General features: G+C 38.2%; 1 protein-coding gene across 4 annotated transcripts in view; it reads left to right on the top strand.

Moving 5' to 3' along the window:
• Positions 1-13299, top strand: part of LOC131243356 (E3 SUMO-protein ligase SIZ1) — a 92285-nt gene extending 78986 nt beyond the window's left edge. For 2 of the 4 annotated variants that reach the window (XM_058242667.1, XM_058242669.1), the window contains 4 exons: positions 9671-9775; positions 9883-9963; positions 10065-11247; positions 11976-13299. In XM_058242667.1, coding sequence (XP_058098650.1) covers positions 9671-9775; positions 9883-9963; positions 10065-11247; positions 11976-12130 — 1524 coding nt within the window. In that variant the 3' untranslated portion in view covers positions 12131-13299. Of the gene's footprint in view, positions 1-9670; positions 9776-9882; positions 9964-10064; positions 11344-11975 lie in introns of all 4 variants that reach the window. The other 2 variants (XR_009170032.1, XM_058242668.1) reach the window with 2 other exon arrangements.
• Positions 13300-14405: the final 1106 nt, after the last annotated feature.

The following is a 14405-nucleotide window of genomic DNA, read 5'->3' as shown; positions in this document are numbered from 1 at the left end:
TGCGGAAAATTGAGAAAAATAAAGCCCACTTTTTTTCAAATTTGTTGAAATTTGTGTCCAAACACAAAATCAAACATGTACGTAACTTTTTTTTTCAAAAATAGCATGTAACTCGATCTAGTGATTCTTGGTATTTTGGTGATTTTTCAAAAAAAAAATTTAATTGGAAATTAATTTAAGATGTTAAATTTTATTTTATTTTTCAAATTTTCACTTCAATCAGCAGTCAATTCAATTGGCCTCCATTTCAAGGTATTCAGGAGTATTTGATGAAATCATAATCACATACACTAATTTTCGGAGTTGGGGGAAGTTGGGCCAATTTGTGAGAATTTTGAAATTTGTCAAATTTGGGGGAAAATTCGAAATTTTTTTAAATCGCAGAGGATGAGTACCAGCATTATGCTAGAGAGTTTCTTCACTAGTATCATTCTACTATAACTTCGTATAATATCATTGGTTCGAGGAGCAACAGTATTATAGTCAATCCTGTTTTGAGCCACCGTGCATCTCTATGCGGGTTTGATCCACAGCCACACACATTATTCACAGGTATATTTCTAGTTTTCTACTTCTTTTACTTTTTATATAAATAGACTTTGAATATACTTGCATCAATTCAGTCTGACAATGCATAGATTAGGGCCCCATATAAAGGAAACTTATTATGTGCACTTGTTTTTTGTTACATTTTGATTTCTGAGTGTGTATTGATTTCTTTTTTAACGATCTTTGAAGTTTCATTGAAAAATTCAACCAATTTCCCCATGTTTCCAACAATAGCAATACATTATGCGTTATAGCTGATATATCCCATGCGATAACCGATATGTATCCATATCCCAACGGTGGTACGATATATTACACAATAACAATATGGAAGACATTGATTTAAACCACGCAATTATATAATAGTCTGGTCTCTTCTTCTCCTCCTCCTCCTCCTCCTCCTTCCTCTTCCTTCTCCTTCTTCTTCCTCTTCCTCCTTCGTCTTCCTCCTCCTCCTTCCTTCTCCATCTTCTTCTTCTTCTTCTTCTTCTTCTTCTTCTTGCTCATTCGATGATCCTAAGCATCCAAAGATTGAGCGGGGAAAGAGAATAGACCTAATCATCATCTTCAAACATCTACTGTATAGGTCCCACTTTGTGTTACTTATGATTCCAAAGTAGCACTTTGGTTTGATGATTCCACGTGATCTGTGGCTCATATATTATGTTGTATGAACAAACCGTTTGTTCATTCATACAACCAGGGGCAACTCACAATGCAAAAATCACGCTAATTGGATTATCCTAGCATCGAATCAACAGCATTTGAGATTGAGCGGGTAAAGAGTATAGACCCAATCATCATCTTCAAACATCTACTATATAGATCCCACTTTGTGTTTTTGATGATTCTAACGACGTGATCTATGGCTCATATACTACAGACAGTTTCAACATATTGCCCCCATTCAAAGGGTTAGGATCATCCAAATCAGCATGATTTTTGCACCATGGCTTGCTCCCAATGGTAGTGTTGAATGAACCGTCCCGATCGATGGTTGGACATGTCAAAAGCAATTGAGTGGATGGAATTTGTCTGCCAACTACATTTGTTCCAAAAAAGTGTCGCCACTCATTTCCTTCCGATCTCTTCTTTGGGATGTGTTTTCTCATCCTTCCGCCTCTCTAGAGGGCATGAGGCACATGGAATGTGATTGGGAAGGTGTACGCCCCACATGCAGCCCAAAAGCCTCCAAAGTTAGGAATCTTCCTATTATCTGCTTCTTTTAGTCTTAGTTGGGACTATTTTAATTTGATTGGTCCTTAGATTATACAATTTCTTTTTTGTTTTTTCGTATCGGTTAGCTCTTTCTACGGTTTTATGTGATTAGTGGTACTTTGTTGGTTTATACGTCAATAGAAGTCCTTATTTAGGGAGGAGGAAGCTGTTGTGTTTTCTATTAACGAAAATAAAAATTCCTCTGCTTCTTGTGTGTGAATGTTGAGAATGCTTTGAACCTCTTGTTTAGCGAGGGTGGTTTAGAACCCCTTGTGATTATCCTAGGTTGATTAACCAGCTTGCTAGTGGTTTTCGCAGCCCTTTCATTAATAAGTTCTCAACAATTTGATTTGTCGTGGTTGTCAAGTTAAGAGGAGCCTCTTTTTGTCTACAATCCTGTCGCGGCCATTTCTCTACTCAGTTGTCCAATGATATGCCAATTCGGGCTACTGTACCTTGTGCCAACTATTTTGGGTTAGCTTTCAAGATTGCTTGGTAAAAATTTGGTGATTGCCTGCCCCTGTAGCATCAATCCTCCTTTTTGCATCGCTGCCAACCAATGCATTGTTATAGGTTGGGTGTTTCATTTGCATGTGCCTGTGTGTACATGCCCTTCTGTATATGGGGGGTGGGGGGGTACATGAACATGTTCACTTGCATGTGGTGTGGCATTATAAAAAATTTGGCAAAGAATAGTCTGATAGGCAAAAGCACCAATAGCTATGCCCAGGCTTCTCCAAACATTAAAATTTTGGCGTGGATTAATATATGTGCTCTTGCCTGTGGGACCATTGTAGTCGTTAGCCATTATTATCCTTTTATAAAGTTCCCTATCAACAATAAAGATTACTTTTATTTTTATCAGTATTTCCTATCTCCATCATGATGTACTTGAAACTCAAATATCTTAACAATGCTAGGGAACTTTGTTTCCAATCAATGCTTCCTAAAACAAAAGAGCTCCACTTCTTTGTTGAGTGCCACTCATAAAAATCCATATCATTCTATAGAAGTGTACTAGTTATAAATATTGCTTGTAGAGTAGTGCACAACGTAGCAATTACGTAATGCAGCGCACCCAGTAATTCCACTGTAGCGTGTGCTATTTGGGGTGTAGCCTATGCTATACGCCATGTAGCGAATTGAATTGGTAGCACAGGATAGAGTTCCATTTTAAAGCCTTAAATCCTCGAAGATTTGGCTCCAAACTTTCGTGTTAGTTTAGCGGGACTTGTAAAATGGTGTTGACTCATCCTCACACATGGCACTAAAGTAAAGCTATCTAGACCATCCAAATTGTAGGTCCTACTGCAAATGGAGCTCATCCATATAATCAGTGTTCGAAATATCGGTATCATGTTATGTATCGCATCCTTGGGATACAGATACATATCGGTTATTGCACATGATATATCATTTGTATCGGGTAATTTATCGCACGTTTTGGGAAACATGGGGAAATCATGGGAAAATGGTTGAGTTTTTCAATGGTACTTCAGGGATTGTTAAAAAAGATCATAATACACACTTTTAAATCATAACATCTCAAAAAGAAATGCACATAATAGGTTTCCTTTGTATAGGGTCCTAAGCTATCCGTTGGTTGACTGAACTAATGCAACTATATTCAAATTGGATACATAACATTTAAGTGTATGTGATAATCATTTAATCAATCACTCCTAAATATTTAGAAATTAGTATCAATTAAGAGCTAGTTGAAGAGAAACTTCAAAATAGTAATAATAATAATTTTTAATTAAAAATTTTTATTTTCTAAAAATTGATAAGGACTTAATGAATCAGTAGATCAGCCCTCATACATGCTTGATTTCATGTTTGAAGTGCAACATTGCAAGAAATTTGAGAGAAATTGGCGAATTTTTTTTTTTCCACTTTTCCCCAAATCGGGCCACCTACACTCAAATTTTGAAATTAGAATGTATGTGATGATCATTTCATCATATGCTCCTAAATACTTCGAAATTAGTCTCAATTGATAGCTGGTTGAAGGAAAATTTCGAAAAAAAAAACATGGAGAACATGAAGAACCAATAATTATCGAAATCAAAGCTCCGACTCCATAATATTTCATGCAAAACATGGAGAACTAATGGATTTATAAGCATTTGATACTGATTTAACATAATTTTAACAAAAAAAGGGATCAAAAATTAAAAATGCTCACCAGATTGAACTTGTGGGATATATTTGCACTGCCTGTGCGTTTCGTATCGCATGGGTGGGATACAAGATATATCGTGGGATATATCGGCCGATATCTTTGATATCTAACATTGTTCACCTATTAAGCAACCAAATGTATAGGTACACCAAGTGTATGGCCGAAGAGTTATAGCCATTTTAAATGTTGTAAAACTAACATAGGGCGCTAGCCCTTTTAATACATAAGGCTTTCAAAAGAAAAAGTGTAATACGCCAAGTCCTTCAACTGCATTTCACCACCCATCCCCAATTTCTTCCATTTTATTCTCTTAATCCACACTACCATTGAAGACAAATTTAGCCAATCAAACGGCCCTACTAGAAAATCACTTATGTAAATTTGCAAGATCACTTGTGGTGCTCAAGATTTTTGGTTTTGGATTGATATAAAACTCTAAACAGGTAAATTCTTCCCTTTAATCTTAATTAATGAGTTTCCATTTCATTTTGGATGTAGATTTAGGGTATTTTTGGCTTCCTTTTTTATCCCTTTTCGTAGGCCAGTTTCTATACTACATTATAGGATAAGCAGTGTTCAGAGTATCGGTATTGTTACATGTATCAATGATCGGGGATATAGAAACATGTATCAGTAGCTGCCAATTTTATGGTTGATACTTGGAAAAATATCGTTGTCTGAGGGAAACATTGGAAAATTGTTGGGAAATATGTGGGATTTTTCAATGAAACTTCAAGAGAAGTTAAAAGAATATTACAAAATACAACTATATATAATCAATTTTCATTTTATAGGGGCCTAACCATTTGTTATTTAAAAAATAAATAAATAAATAAATAAAACAGAGTATAAAATAAATGTACAAATTTTGTAGCCAATCAATAGATTGGCCAACAGTCATTAATGTATTAAATTTCCACATTATTTAACAACGAAAACACACATTTTCCAATATAAAAATGAAAAAATTAGGATTTCACCAATTTCCCCATTTCTCACTTAAATGTTTTTTTTTTCCCTAGAAATCTATGTCAATGCATGAGAATCATGTATAGACATGGATATTGGGGGAAAAAATGAAGTTTATATGGATTTTTCATCACCTTTGTGTTCTGTCCCATCTTCATTCCGAGTTGAGGTTTCTCCCTAAATCAAAACTTTGACTCAATAAAAAGCAAGAGTGATTGAGATCACCTAAGGAACGTTTTTTTTTTTTTTTTTTAAATGAAGGAAAGAAAGAAAGAAAAAAACCCAAAAAAATGGAGTATGTGGGGGGGGGGGCGGGTTTGGAGTAATTCCCAATTTTCTGTTACCGTTCACCTATTTGCAGATGTTTCTGTAGTTTCAAGGATATAACTGATGGGATCGTTGATACCAAGGAACTTTTGTAAAGGGATTCTTTTCAAAATATCGTTGATATCGATAATATCACCAAATATCACTGAGATTATAAAAAATATCGATGATATTTGGAAGTTTTTAAACTTCCAGCAGTTTCGGTATTGGTGACCTAGTGATGCCAATAATATTGCCGATATTTGGAACACTAGGGATAAGTTTGTTCTATGACTCTTTTGTTGGTGGGGCTTACTATGTGCGTGTCTAGCATGGCATCCAACCTGTTCAATCCATCATGTGGGCCACCACACTACAGTGGTGTTTTGAGTGGTTGCGCATTCTTTTCTGTGGTGTGGTCCATGATGATTGGATATGCCTTTTTTTTCTATGGCGGTTGCCCATTGTTTTCTATTTCGTGGCCTGCTACCCAACCTGTACAGTCAAGCAGGGTTGATCCAACCCCTATGTTGGCCACCACGCTACAATGGAGGGTGCTTGTCCATTGTTTTGTATGGTATGGGCCATGTGGCCCACCTGATGATTTGATAGACCAAAATTTTGCAACATCTCATCACCCAGTTACACAAGGTGGTCTTCACAAAGTACCATGTAGGTTAAGAGGGGTGAACGCTTGCTATACGCTAGACGCTGTTTAAAAATCTGGTTGTAAATCACAAGATCATAAGATTTTTATTATTTTTTTATGGAAAAAAATTATATATATATATAGGAAAGGTATAAAATGATGTTACACACACACACACATGGAGAGAGAGAGAGAGAGGCATGCTCAGCTGCGCACCTTTGCACACGTGTCGTGGGCCCAAAATCCGAACGGTCCATGTGATGCGGCACTCTATGAAACCCCCAAGGACTAATTTTCACCCTAATCCAAAACTTTGGTGGGCCATAGCAAAGATAGATGCAAATCAAGGGAGGAAACCGTTTCCTTTTGCCATGGTCCATGGCCCACCAAAGTTTTGGACCAGGGTAAAAGTTGATCCCTGGCGGTTTCATGGGGTGTTGGATCACGTAGACCGTTCAGATTTTGGGCTCGCATCACGTGTGATGAGTTCTCAAAAAGTTCTCACAAGCAGTGAGATGTGTTCAGATCTTGTATTCTTCCTCGTGCACGTCAAGATGTGTAAAACATCAACATAATACCATAAATTATGTGCTGTTTTGAAACAATAAATAAATAAATAAACGTGTTTCTGGACGTTGAACTTTCATCTTCCAAGTTCCAAAGCTAAAAGCTCCAAACAAATGACAGGGAAAAATCTAAATCCGTTTTAAATTGTTCGTCAATGTTAATCCATGTATGGCATATTTGTTTAGATGTAGATCTAAAAGTCCCTCCCACAAGTGCTTAATGCAAGAGCTACAGATGTTATTTGGACTTAAAATGCCCCAGTTAACTTTCAAGAGGGGGGAAAAGGCAACTAGCAATTTTATATAACAAAACAGTGAGGTGGACTTCCTGGTTTGTGCCAATCATTCAAGTGGTGATCTAGCATTATGAGCAGAAGTTGATAAGAGTAACAAGGCAGCCAAGACCAACTCCGCCATGGTTTAGCCTACAACCATGATTTGAGTTTTTAAAAAAATAAATAAAATAGATAGTTAGTTTTGGCATAAGTTCAACACCGGCTGCCAACCTAATGCAACCCTCTTTTATCCAGGTTGGGACCAGCAATGAGAACACAGAACTCCCACAGGCACTATGTAATTGGGATAGAATAAAATGGTGGGACAGATTCATGTAGCCGACCCCAAGTAATTGGGATGAGGCTTAGATGATGATGATGATGAATTGATAGTTAGTTGCGAGCTGTTGTACGATTTATTTTATTTTTATTTTTAAACATGAAAAAAAAAGAAGAAGAAGAAGAAGAAGAAATGATTCAACTCATGAACTGTAAGATTAACCAATAAATCATACAATTTTAATGTGACTCAAGCATAAGATTCAAATTGTTTGCAATAAGATTTTATTGGAATCATAAGATTAAATCATAAACCATAATAATTTAATAACAATGTGATGACTTTGTAGAATTCTTAGGCATATGCACGCTGGTCTAGGTCGAGGACATATTCTAGTATCATTGAATGAGGAATTTTGATTCCAGATGCCATAACTTCAAGCACCAGCAATAAATGCACAAATGCCAATATGGCATATCCGTGGAGGATGTACCCACTGAGTGTTCCTTTGTCAAATAAATCCAGTCAGTCCATTTATCAGGTGGGTCACACATTTACAGAAGTTGGGCAGCTAGAAAAGTGATAACCAACAGTAGAATGGAGCTTTGGTGGTAGGATTCCTATTTGACAAGTGTAAACCCTACAATTAGCTGGTTCTCTCTTAATTTTGAATGTTAGACCTAGCAACTCCCTGCTGGTACTAGCATGGCGAACCTTCCATGAAGGTCACACCCCAATTCTGGATCTCCCTCTTTCTAATGCTCTTCAGATCCTAATAGGACTTCTTTTTGCCACCTCTTCAGCATCTGCTTCAGGCTGATTTAACTTGGTCGTCAATCTCCCAAAGCGAGTCCCCCAGCACCCAAGGCTGTCAAAATGATATGATTTATGATTTGAATCGTATCATATACATATATGATGCAAATCGTTGCTGCAAGTCACAAATCCACATGAATTGTGCAATTATTGAATCATACAATCACCATGCACTGCGCTAATGTGCCCAAATTTACTTTAGAATTCTTTTTTTTTTTCATTTTTCTACTTCTTTTTAACATGTAAAAGGTGCTGTCCTATTAAAAATCCATATTTTTGTTAGATAGAGGAGATCTAGGGATTTTTATACTCAAAAACCCAAAACAAAGAGATCAAGAATCTTTCATCAAATAACGGAATCAGATGTCGCTTTTTCGGACTTGATTGTACAGTCAAGAAACGTACAAACATAAATTTAAGCATTCCTGTCTCTTTTTAACTTTTAAGGTAAATTTCTTGAAAGAAAGGAAAGAGACAAGAACCCTTTTATAATATATATGTATACCATATACTTGTTCTCTATTGATATATATTGTGTAGTATTTTTCTTGGTGCATATTGATGGGAAATGGATGATTAAGGTTTTTTTTTCCTATTTTTTCTGATTTATTTATACTTTTCATATTTTTAACTAAAATATAAAAATAAAAATCTTTCCTTTTACCATTCGATGTGTTTCAATACCCCCTATTGCAATTTGCGACGCAGTCATGATTTTGTCAGCATTGCTTGTGCCAACTACAATCTGATTTGATGGAAGGCTCGACCTTTTGCTCCTGGGCCTTTTTATAACCATGCAAGAGGAACCGGCCAGTACTTGATTGCCATTGCATGCTGACATGTTCCATTGTTGTTGAAGACTCCCTCCTCAAGACTTATTGTCCCCTAACCTGCCTCTATGACTGTCATCAATTCTGTATCTACAAGTGGGATGCTTCTGGATTTTGTTAACTGCCACGGAAGGTTGTAGCTATTTTCATACACATGGCCCGATCCATTGGCAAGCTAGCAGTGAAGCCATAAATTGGTCAAAAACTGTTCTGATTAATGTGGGTGGCTATCTGTATTATCCAATGATCAGGAATCCACCAATTTATGGCCTATATATCTGTGTTGACCTTTTATGGAACTAGTTATAGCCTGTGAATCCACCAAGCCAGAAGGAACTACCATAAATTGGTTTATTTCAAATCCTCAGAACTATTTCACCTTAGCTCTGACAATCTAGAAAGAAATTTTCTTCCAGAAATTTTTAGCTACACGTTCTTCCTCAGAAGAAATTATGTAGTTTGGCAGTGTTATCTGTTTTATTTTTGGTTTTTCCAGATATAAATGTGTACACCACGTTCTGATCTGTAGCTTTGCAATTTCTTATGGATTCGAGATATATTTAATTATCTTCAAATCACATTTCTGCAGAACTGATTCCATGAAAAAGAAAAAGAACATAGCCTCATTTTGGGTCCTGCTTGAAACAAGTGAATAAAACTATCTTGGTCCAGTTTGATGGAAAACTGATGGCCTGCTCAATGTGGTACTCACTTTCAGTTTCCATACTCTGCATCTCTTTCTATTTGCAGTAGCATCAAAATGTTTCCGTCAGAAACATGTTTAGGCTTAATTGGCTTCATAAGTCCTCCCAACTTCAATTCCTTATAGCAGTTCTTTCACTTAACTCTTTTCAGCTTGTATTTGATGCAAGGTTCTAGTTTAAATGAATATGGTTATTTGCTTGTTTTACACCTGAGCATGGCACTCAAGTGAGTGTGTTAGTGAGGATACCGTCGTGATCAATTACTTACACTTGATTCTGTGCAGATAGTTTCACTGACCACCTGTGTGCATGTTATGTGGCAGATGAGCGGGTCTAGAATGAAGATTGCTGGAAGATTCAAGCCTTGCGTTCATATGGGGTGTTTTGATCTTGAAACTTTTGTAGAACTTAATCAACGCTCTAGGAAAGTAAGGAATACATATAACGCATTAATTAATAGATACGATTACCTTTTCATATTTTCCTTAGTTGACGTTATTGTTGATGTTAATAACGTGATGGCATTTTGCTGCAGTGGCAATGTCCCATTTGCCTTAAGAATTACGCCTTGGAGAACATTATCATTGATCCATATTTCAATCGCATCACCTCTTTGGTATTTCCTGTTCTGGACTTATTTCTTGGGCTTTCATTGATTATATCCATATGATCTTAGTTGTGGGCGCTGTGTTTTTGGATTATTTTCTGGCTGAACAGATGCAAGATTGCAGCGAAGATGTAAATGAGATTGATGTGAAGCCCGATGGTTCTTGGCGTGCAAAGAACGAAAGTGAATGTAGAGATCTTGCACGGTGGCACTTCCCAGATGGATCTCTTTGTGTCACAACAGATGGTGGGATGGAACCCGAACAGGAGATCTTCAAGCAGCAAATTAAGCAAGAATTTGCATCAGATGAACATACATCTTTAAAAATAGGAATCAAGAGAAACCACAATGGAATGTGGGAAGTGAGCAAACCTGAAGATATGCAGCCTATGTCATCTGGAAACCATTTAGCAGAGAGATACGAAAATCATTGCCCGAAAGTCATGCCAATGAGCAGTAGTGCTACAGGAAGTTACAGAGATGGTGAAGATGCAAGCGTTAATCAGGAAGGCGGGGGGCATTTCGATTTCTCTACAAACAATGGCAATGAGCTCGATTCAATACCCCTCAGCTTTGGCCAACCGTGCAGTGCTGTAAATAGAATTCCTTCTGCACCATTAACAGATGCAGATGTTATTGTCCTCAGCGATTCAGAAGAAGATTTAACTTTGATATCTCCAGAAAATGTCTGCGGCGCTGACCCAGCCGAGGGTGGTGGAATTTCTTTTTCTGTTCCACCTGGGGTTGCAGAATCTTACCAAGAGGATGACAACCCTGTCCTGGGTCTCTTTAACAGTAATGTTGATGAGTTTACAATGTGGTCACTGCCCCCGACAGCTTCTGATTTCCAGCTATTTGGTACTGGGACGGTTGACCAAGATCCTTTGGTCGATGTACAGCCGCCTACTCATGTTCCCTGCCCTGCACCAGTAAATGGCTATGGTTTGGCCTCTGGGGCTGCATCGCAAGTTCAGGATTCTGTAGTTGGACGGTCAAACACTGAAACTGATGGAGGCCTGGTTGATAATCCCATGGCATTTGGGTCTGATGACCCCTCTTTGCAAATTTTCCTTCCTTCTCGACCAGCTGGCATTTCTGTTCAAGCAGATGCGAGAGACTGTGCTGATATGTCCAATGGCATCCGTTCAGAAGACTGGATTTCTCTTAGGCTTGGTGGTGCAAGCAGTCAGAATGAATCTGCAGATGAGTGTGGTTCAAATTCAAGAAAACAGCATGCATCCAATGAAGGAAGCATGGCGCGGTTGGATAGTAATAACAATAGCAATAGTACTGGTGCGTTCCCTTCCTCCAGTGCATTATCTCTTGTCTGGTGGAGCATATCTTCTTCAGCTCCCACTGAATAGGGAGGGATATTTCCTCTCTCACCATGTATTGTTTCAAATCCCTACAAGAAATCTTGGATGTATTATGTTCTACATAATGAAATAACTTAATTATGTTACACATTCATAAAGGTGCTTTACGGATGCATTAGAAAGGATACATTGCTCCACGACCACGGTGCTCCTAGCTGCATAAGGGCACATGGATAATCCAGTCAAATGCTCTATACTGCCCGTCAGGGCCACTTGGATAAAATACACCAATTGGACAATGCTATCCATCCAAAAGTTGGCCTTATCTTTTCTAGTCATCCTTTCCCCAAGCCATGAGTGGATTGTTAGTCTGATTGAGGTTATGTTTACAACCTATGCAATTGATGCTGGTCCCCATTAATGGGTAGTTCAAATTCATTGGACCTTTTTTACATAAACAATCTTAATCATCCATTTTATAGGCCATCAGTCGAGCCGTTACAATTTCTGATCTATGTGATTTTGAATGTACCATGAAGTGTTGGATGAACAAATGGATGGTCCAGATTGATTGTCCAAATGTGACTAGGAGCATTATAACTTTTAGTTCTCTGGCATCATTGGATCATTGTCTCTTAATCATTTGTCTTTCTTTGGGATCTGGAGGGACTGAATTCTGTTATATGCTTTATTCATTGGATGCAGCTTCTTTGCTTCCGAGCATGAACAATGATGATGATGATAGATCTGAAAAGGCAACCTGGAGAAGGCCCAGGTCTGGTGGTCCTTTCTCCCACCCTCGCCAGCCACGATCTGTACGACCACGGTTGCATCTTTCTATAGACATTGATTCTGAATAGGCAATGGAGTGCATCTTGTGAGATGCAGTTGCTCTATTTACTTCAACAAGATGAGAGAGGCTATGCCATGCCACCAGTGCACGTTCTGCTCAGGAATGACTGTGGAATCACCCGTTTCTTCTTCCTACCTTTTTCATAAATTCTGTTTCCCCTGTTTGTATTTGGATATGAGAAGATTGAATTTCTCCTTGTCCTTGGTGAAAGGGAGCTCGGTGAGAGGAAAGCCCGGTCTCCACACAGAAGAACTTACCTTGCATAATTAGCATCTGCAGCATGGAAGGACAAATTAAAGAAAGAATGGAGAGAAAATGCATTGCTTTATGATGGTGAGCTTGAAGGCTGGCTTTTATAAACTTAGCTGCACAGACCTCGTTTCAGCCTTGTTTCCCGTTCTGATGGTATTGGCAGTTCAATGTGCATCATCTTATCAAGGTAAAACAAATCAGGTCTGGAGATGTGGTGGGGTCTTGTCTCAAGTAACGAAAAGGAAACATGTACAATAGAGAGAGCCATAAAAACAGTAAAAGGCCATCCCAATGTAGGTGTAAGCCTTTGTTAGGTGGGAAGGCCTTTTGTATCATGCCTCGTATATACAAAAAAAAAAAAAGCGTATTGGTCTGTGAAACCTCAATAGCTGCATTCCCATTCTTGAAGCGCTAGATAAACGGCCACATTAGTTAGATAATTTTTATTTGATTTTTAATATCCTGCTACATGCTTTTTCCTTTCTTCTACTTGTTCTTCATATTCATCTGGAATCACAATGCCGTGTGTATTTACATCTGAAATCATTGATGGAGTCCATTTCCAAGATTACCCATTTGCAGCATTCCTGTTCTCATATACTACCAAAAGAAAAGGGGGGCTGCCTGCTTGGTTTTGCTTCCCATCAGCTTCAGATCAGAAGGCATGCAAGATCCAAGTAATCTTCCAGGTTGTGGCTCAGCTTTATTTGCAATAAGCATATTTATTATTGTGATGACCGACTCTCCCTCTAATGAGATTTTTTTTGTGGCACCTTACTGTCCATCGTGAGTGTTTGCTGAATTGCTTCTGAAGAGGACAGATCTGCCAAGTTTTTCTTCTTCTTCTTCTATTTTTTGTAATTAACCAACTATTTCTGCACACATAAAACTTGTATAGAATTCTCTCTTTTTAGTATTTATTTCTATTCCACCTGATCAAGCTCCATTTGTGGTTCCAAATTGACAATCCTAGTCAAAGCCTGACACAGACTGGAATCCATCTCCAAACCCCTGAAAAAAACAAAGAAGATTTAAAGATTCTCACAGAGATTTGGCTGTGGGAAAGCATAGTGTGGAAGAGTGAAAGTGCAGCACCTGCTTACGAACTCTGCATTGGGTCGATGAGCAGCCAGAATAGCCAGTGTGTTGGTGGGTACCATTATCAGGATCTGATCTTGATAGTCTCTAAGTATTCAAAAATCATTTGTTAAGCAATGGTCCCTGCACGAATAGGGCGTGTTCAAGCACCATTGGAACACAGTTGATTCCATACATATGCATGAGCAAGAGGCATTCGTTCACCTATCCAGTGTAAAAACGCCCGCTCAGGTCCATTGGGTTGAAGCCCATATGCATAGCAAATTAAAAAATGCTGATTCGCTCCACTTTATTTCTGGCCAGCCCACTGTTTTCTTGGCTACCATCCTATGCCTTCATTTTTTCGGGGGGGGGGGTTTGGACGTTGATTCGTCGTTATTCTCTTTTCAATAGTTGTGTGCCTCCTCAGCCCCATTTGGACAGTGTTTTTGTAAATGCCATCTGTGTCTTGGCTTGCTGCCTCAGCTTGGAACCCATCTTCATGTGTTCCGAGAGAAGTGTTCATAGTTTCAATGGTGGGCAACCCATTTTCATGTGTTCTGTGTTGTGGCCACTTGAGCTTTATATGTCATTAGGAAGAAAAAAATATATTAAATAATAGGCCAGGGGTGTTGTCACATGTCGGAATGGCTGCTGAAACCCTAACGTCAAAAATCCAATTGCATCTCTCTATATGAAATGCATGAAGGGTATTATTTACACCCATTTTGGATGCCCTAATGTGGACCAATGGGGAGCTTTCATGTGTTGACACAACGAGCTTGTATTCACGGAAATCATACTCACATCTGACAGTATCTTCGTTTGATCTTTCTTTGATGTTACATATTCCGTTATTAATGTGGAGGTGCAAAACCTACAAAACCTTTCATGTGACTTTAGAATAGCATGTTACATATTCCGTTATTAATGTGGAGGTACAAAACCTACAA

Source organism: Magnolia sinica, chromosome 4, assembly GCF_029962835.1.
Source record: "Magnolia sinica isolate HGM2019 chromosome 4, MsV1, whole genome shotgun sequence".
Lineage (NCBI taxonomy): Eukaryota > Viridiplantae > Streptophyta > Magnoliopsida > Magnoliales > Magnoliaceae > Magnolia > Magnolia sinica.
The sequence above is the reverse complement of the archived record's forward strand: the minus strand, read 5'-3'. Positions and strand labels throughout refer to the sequence as shown.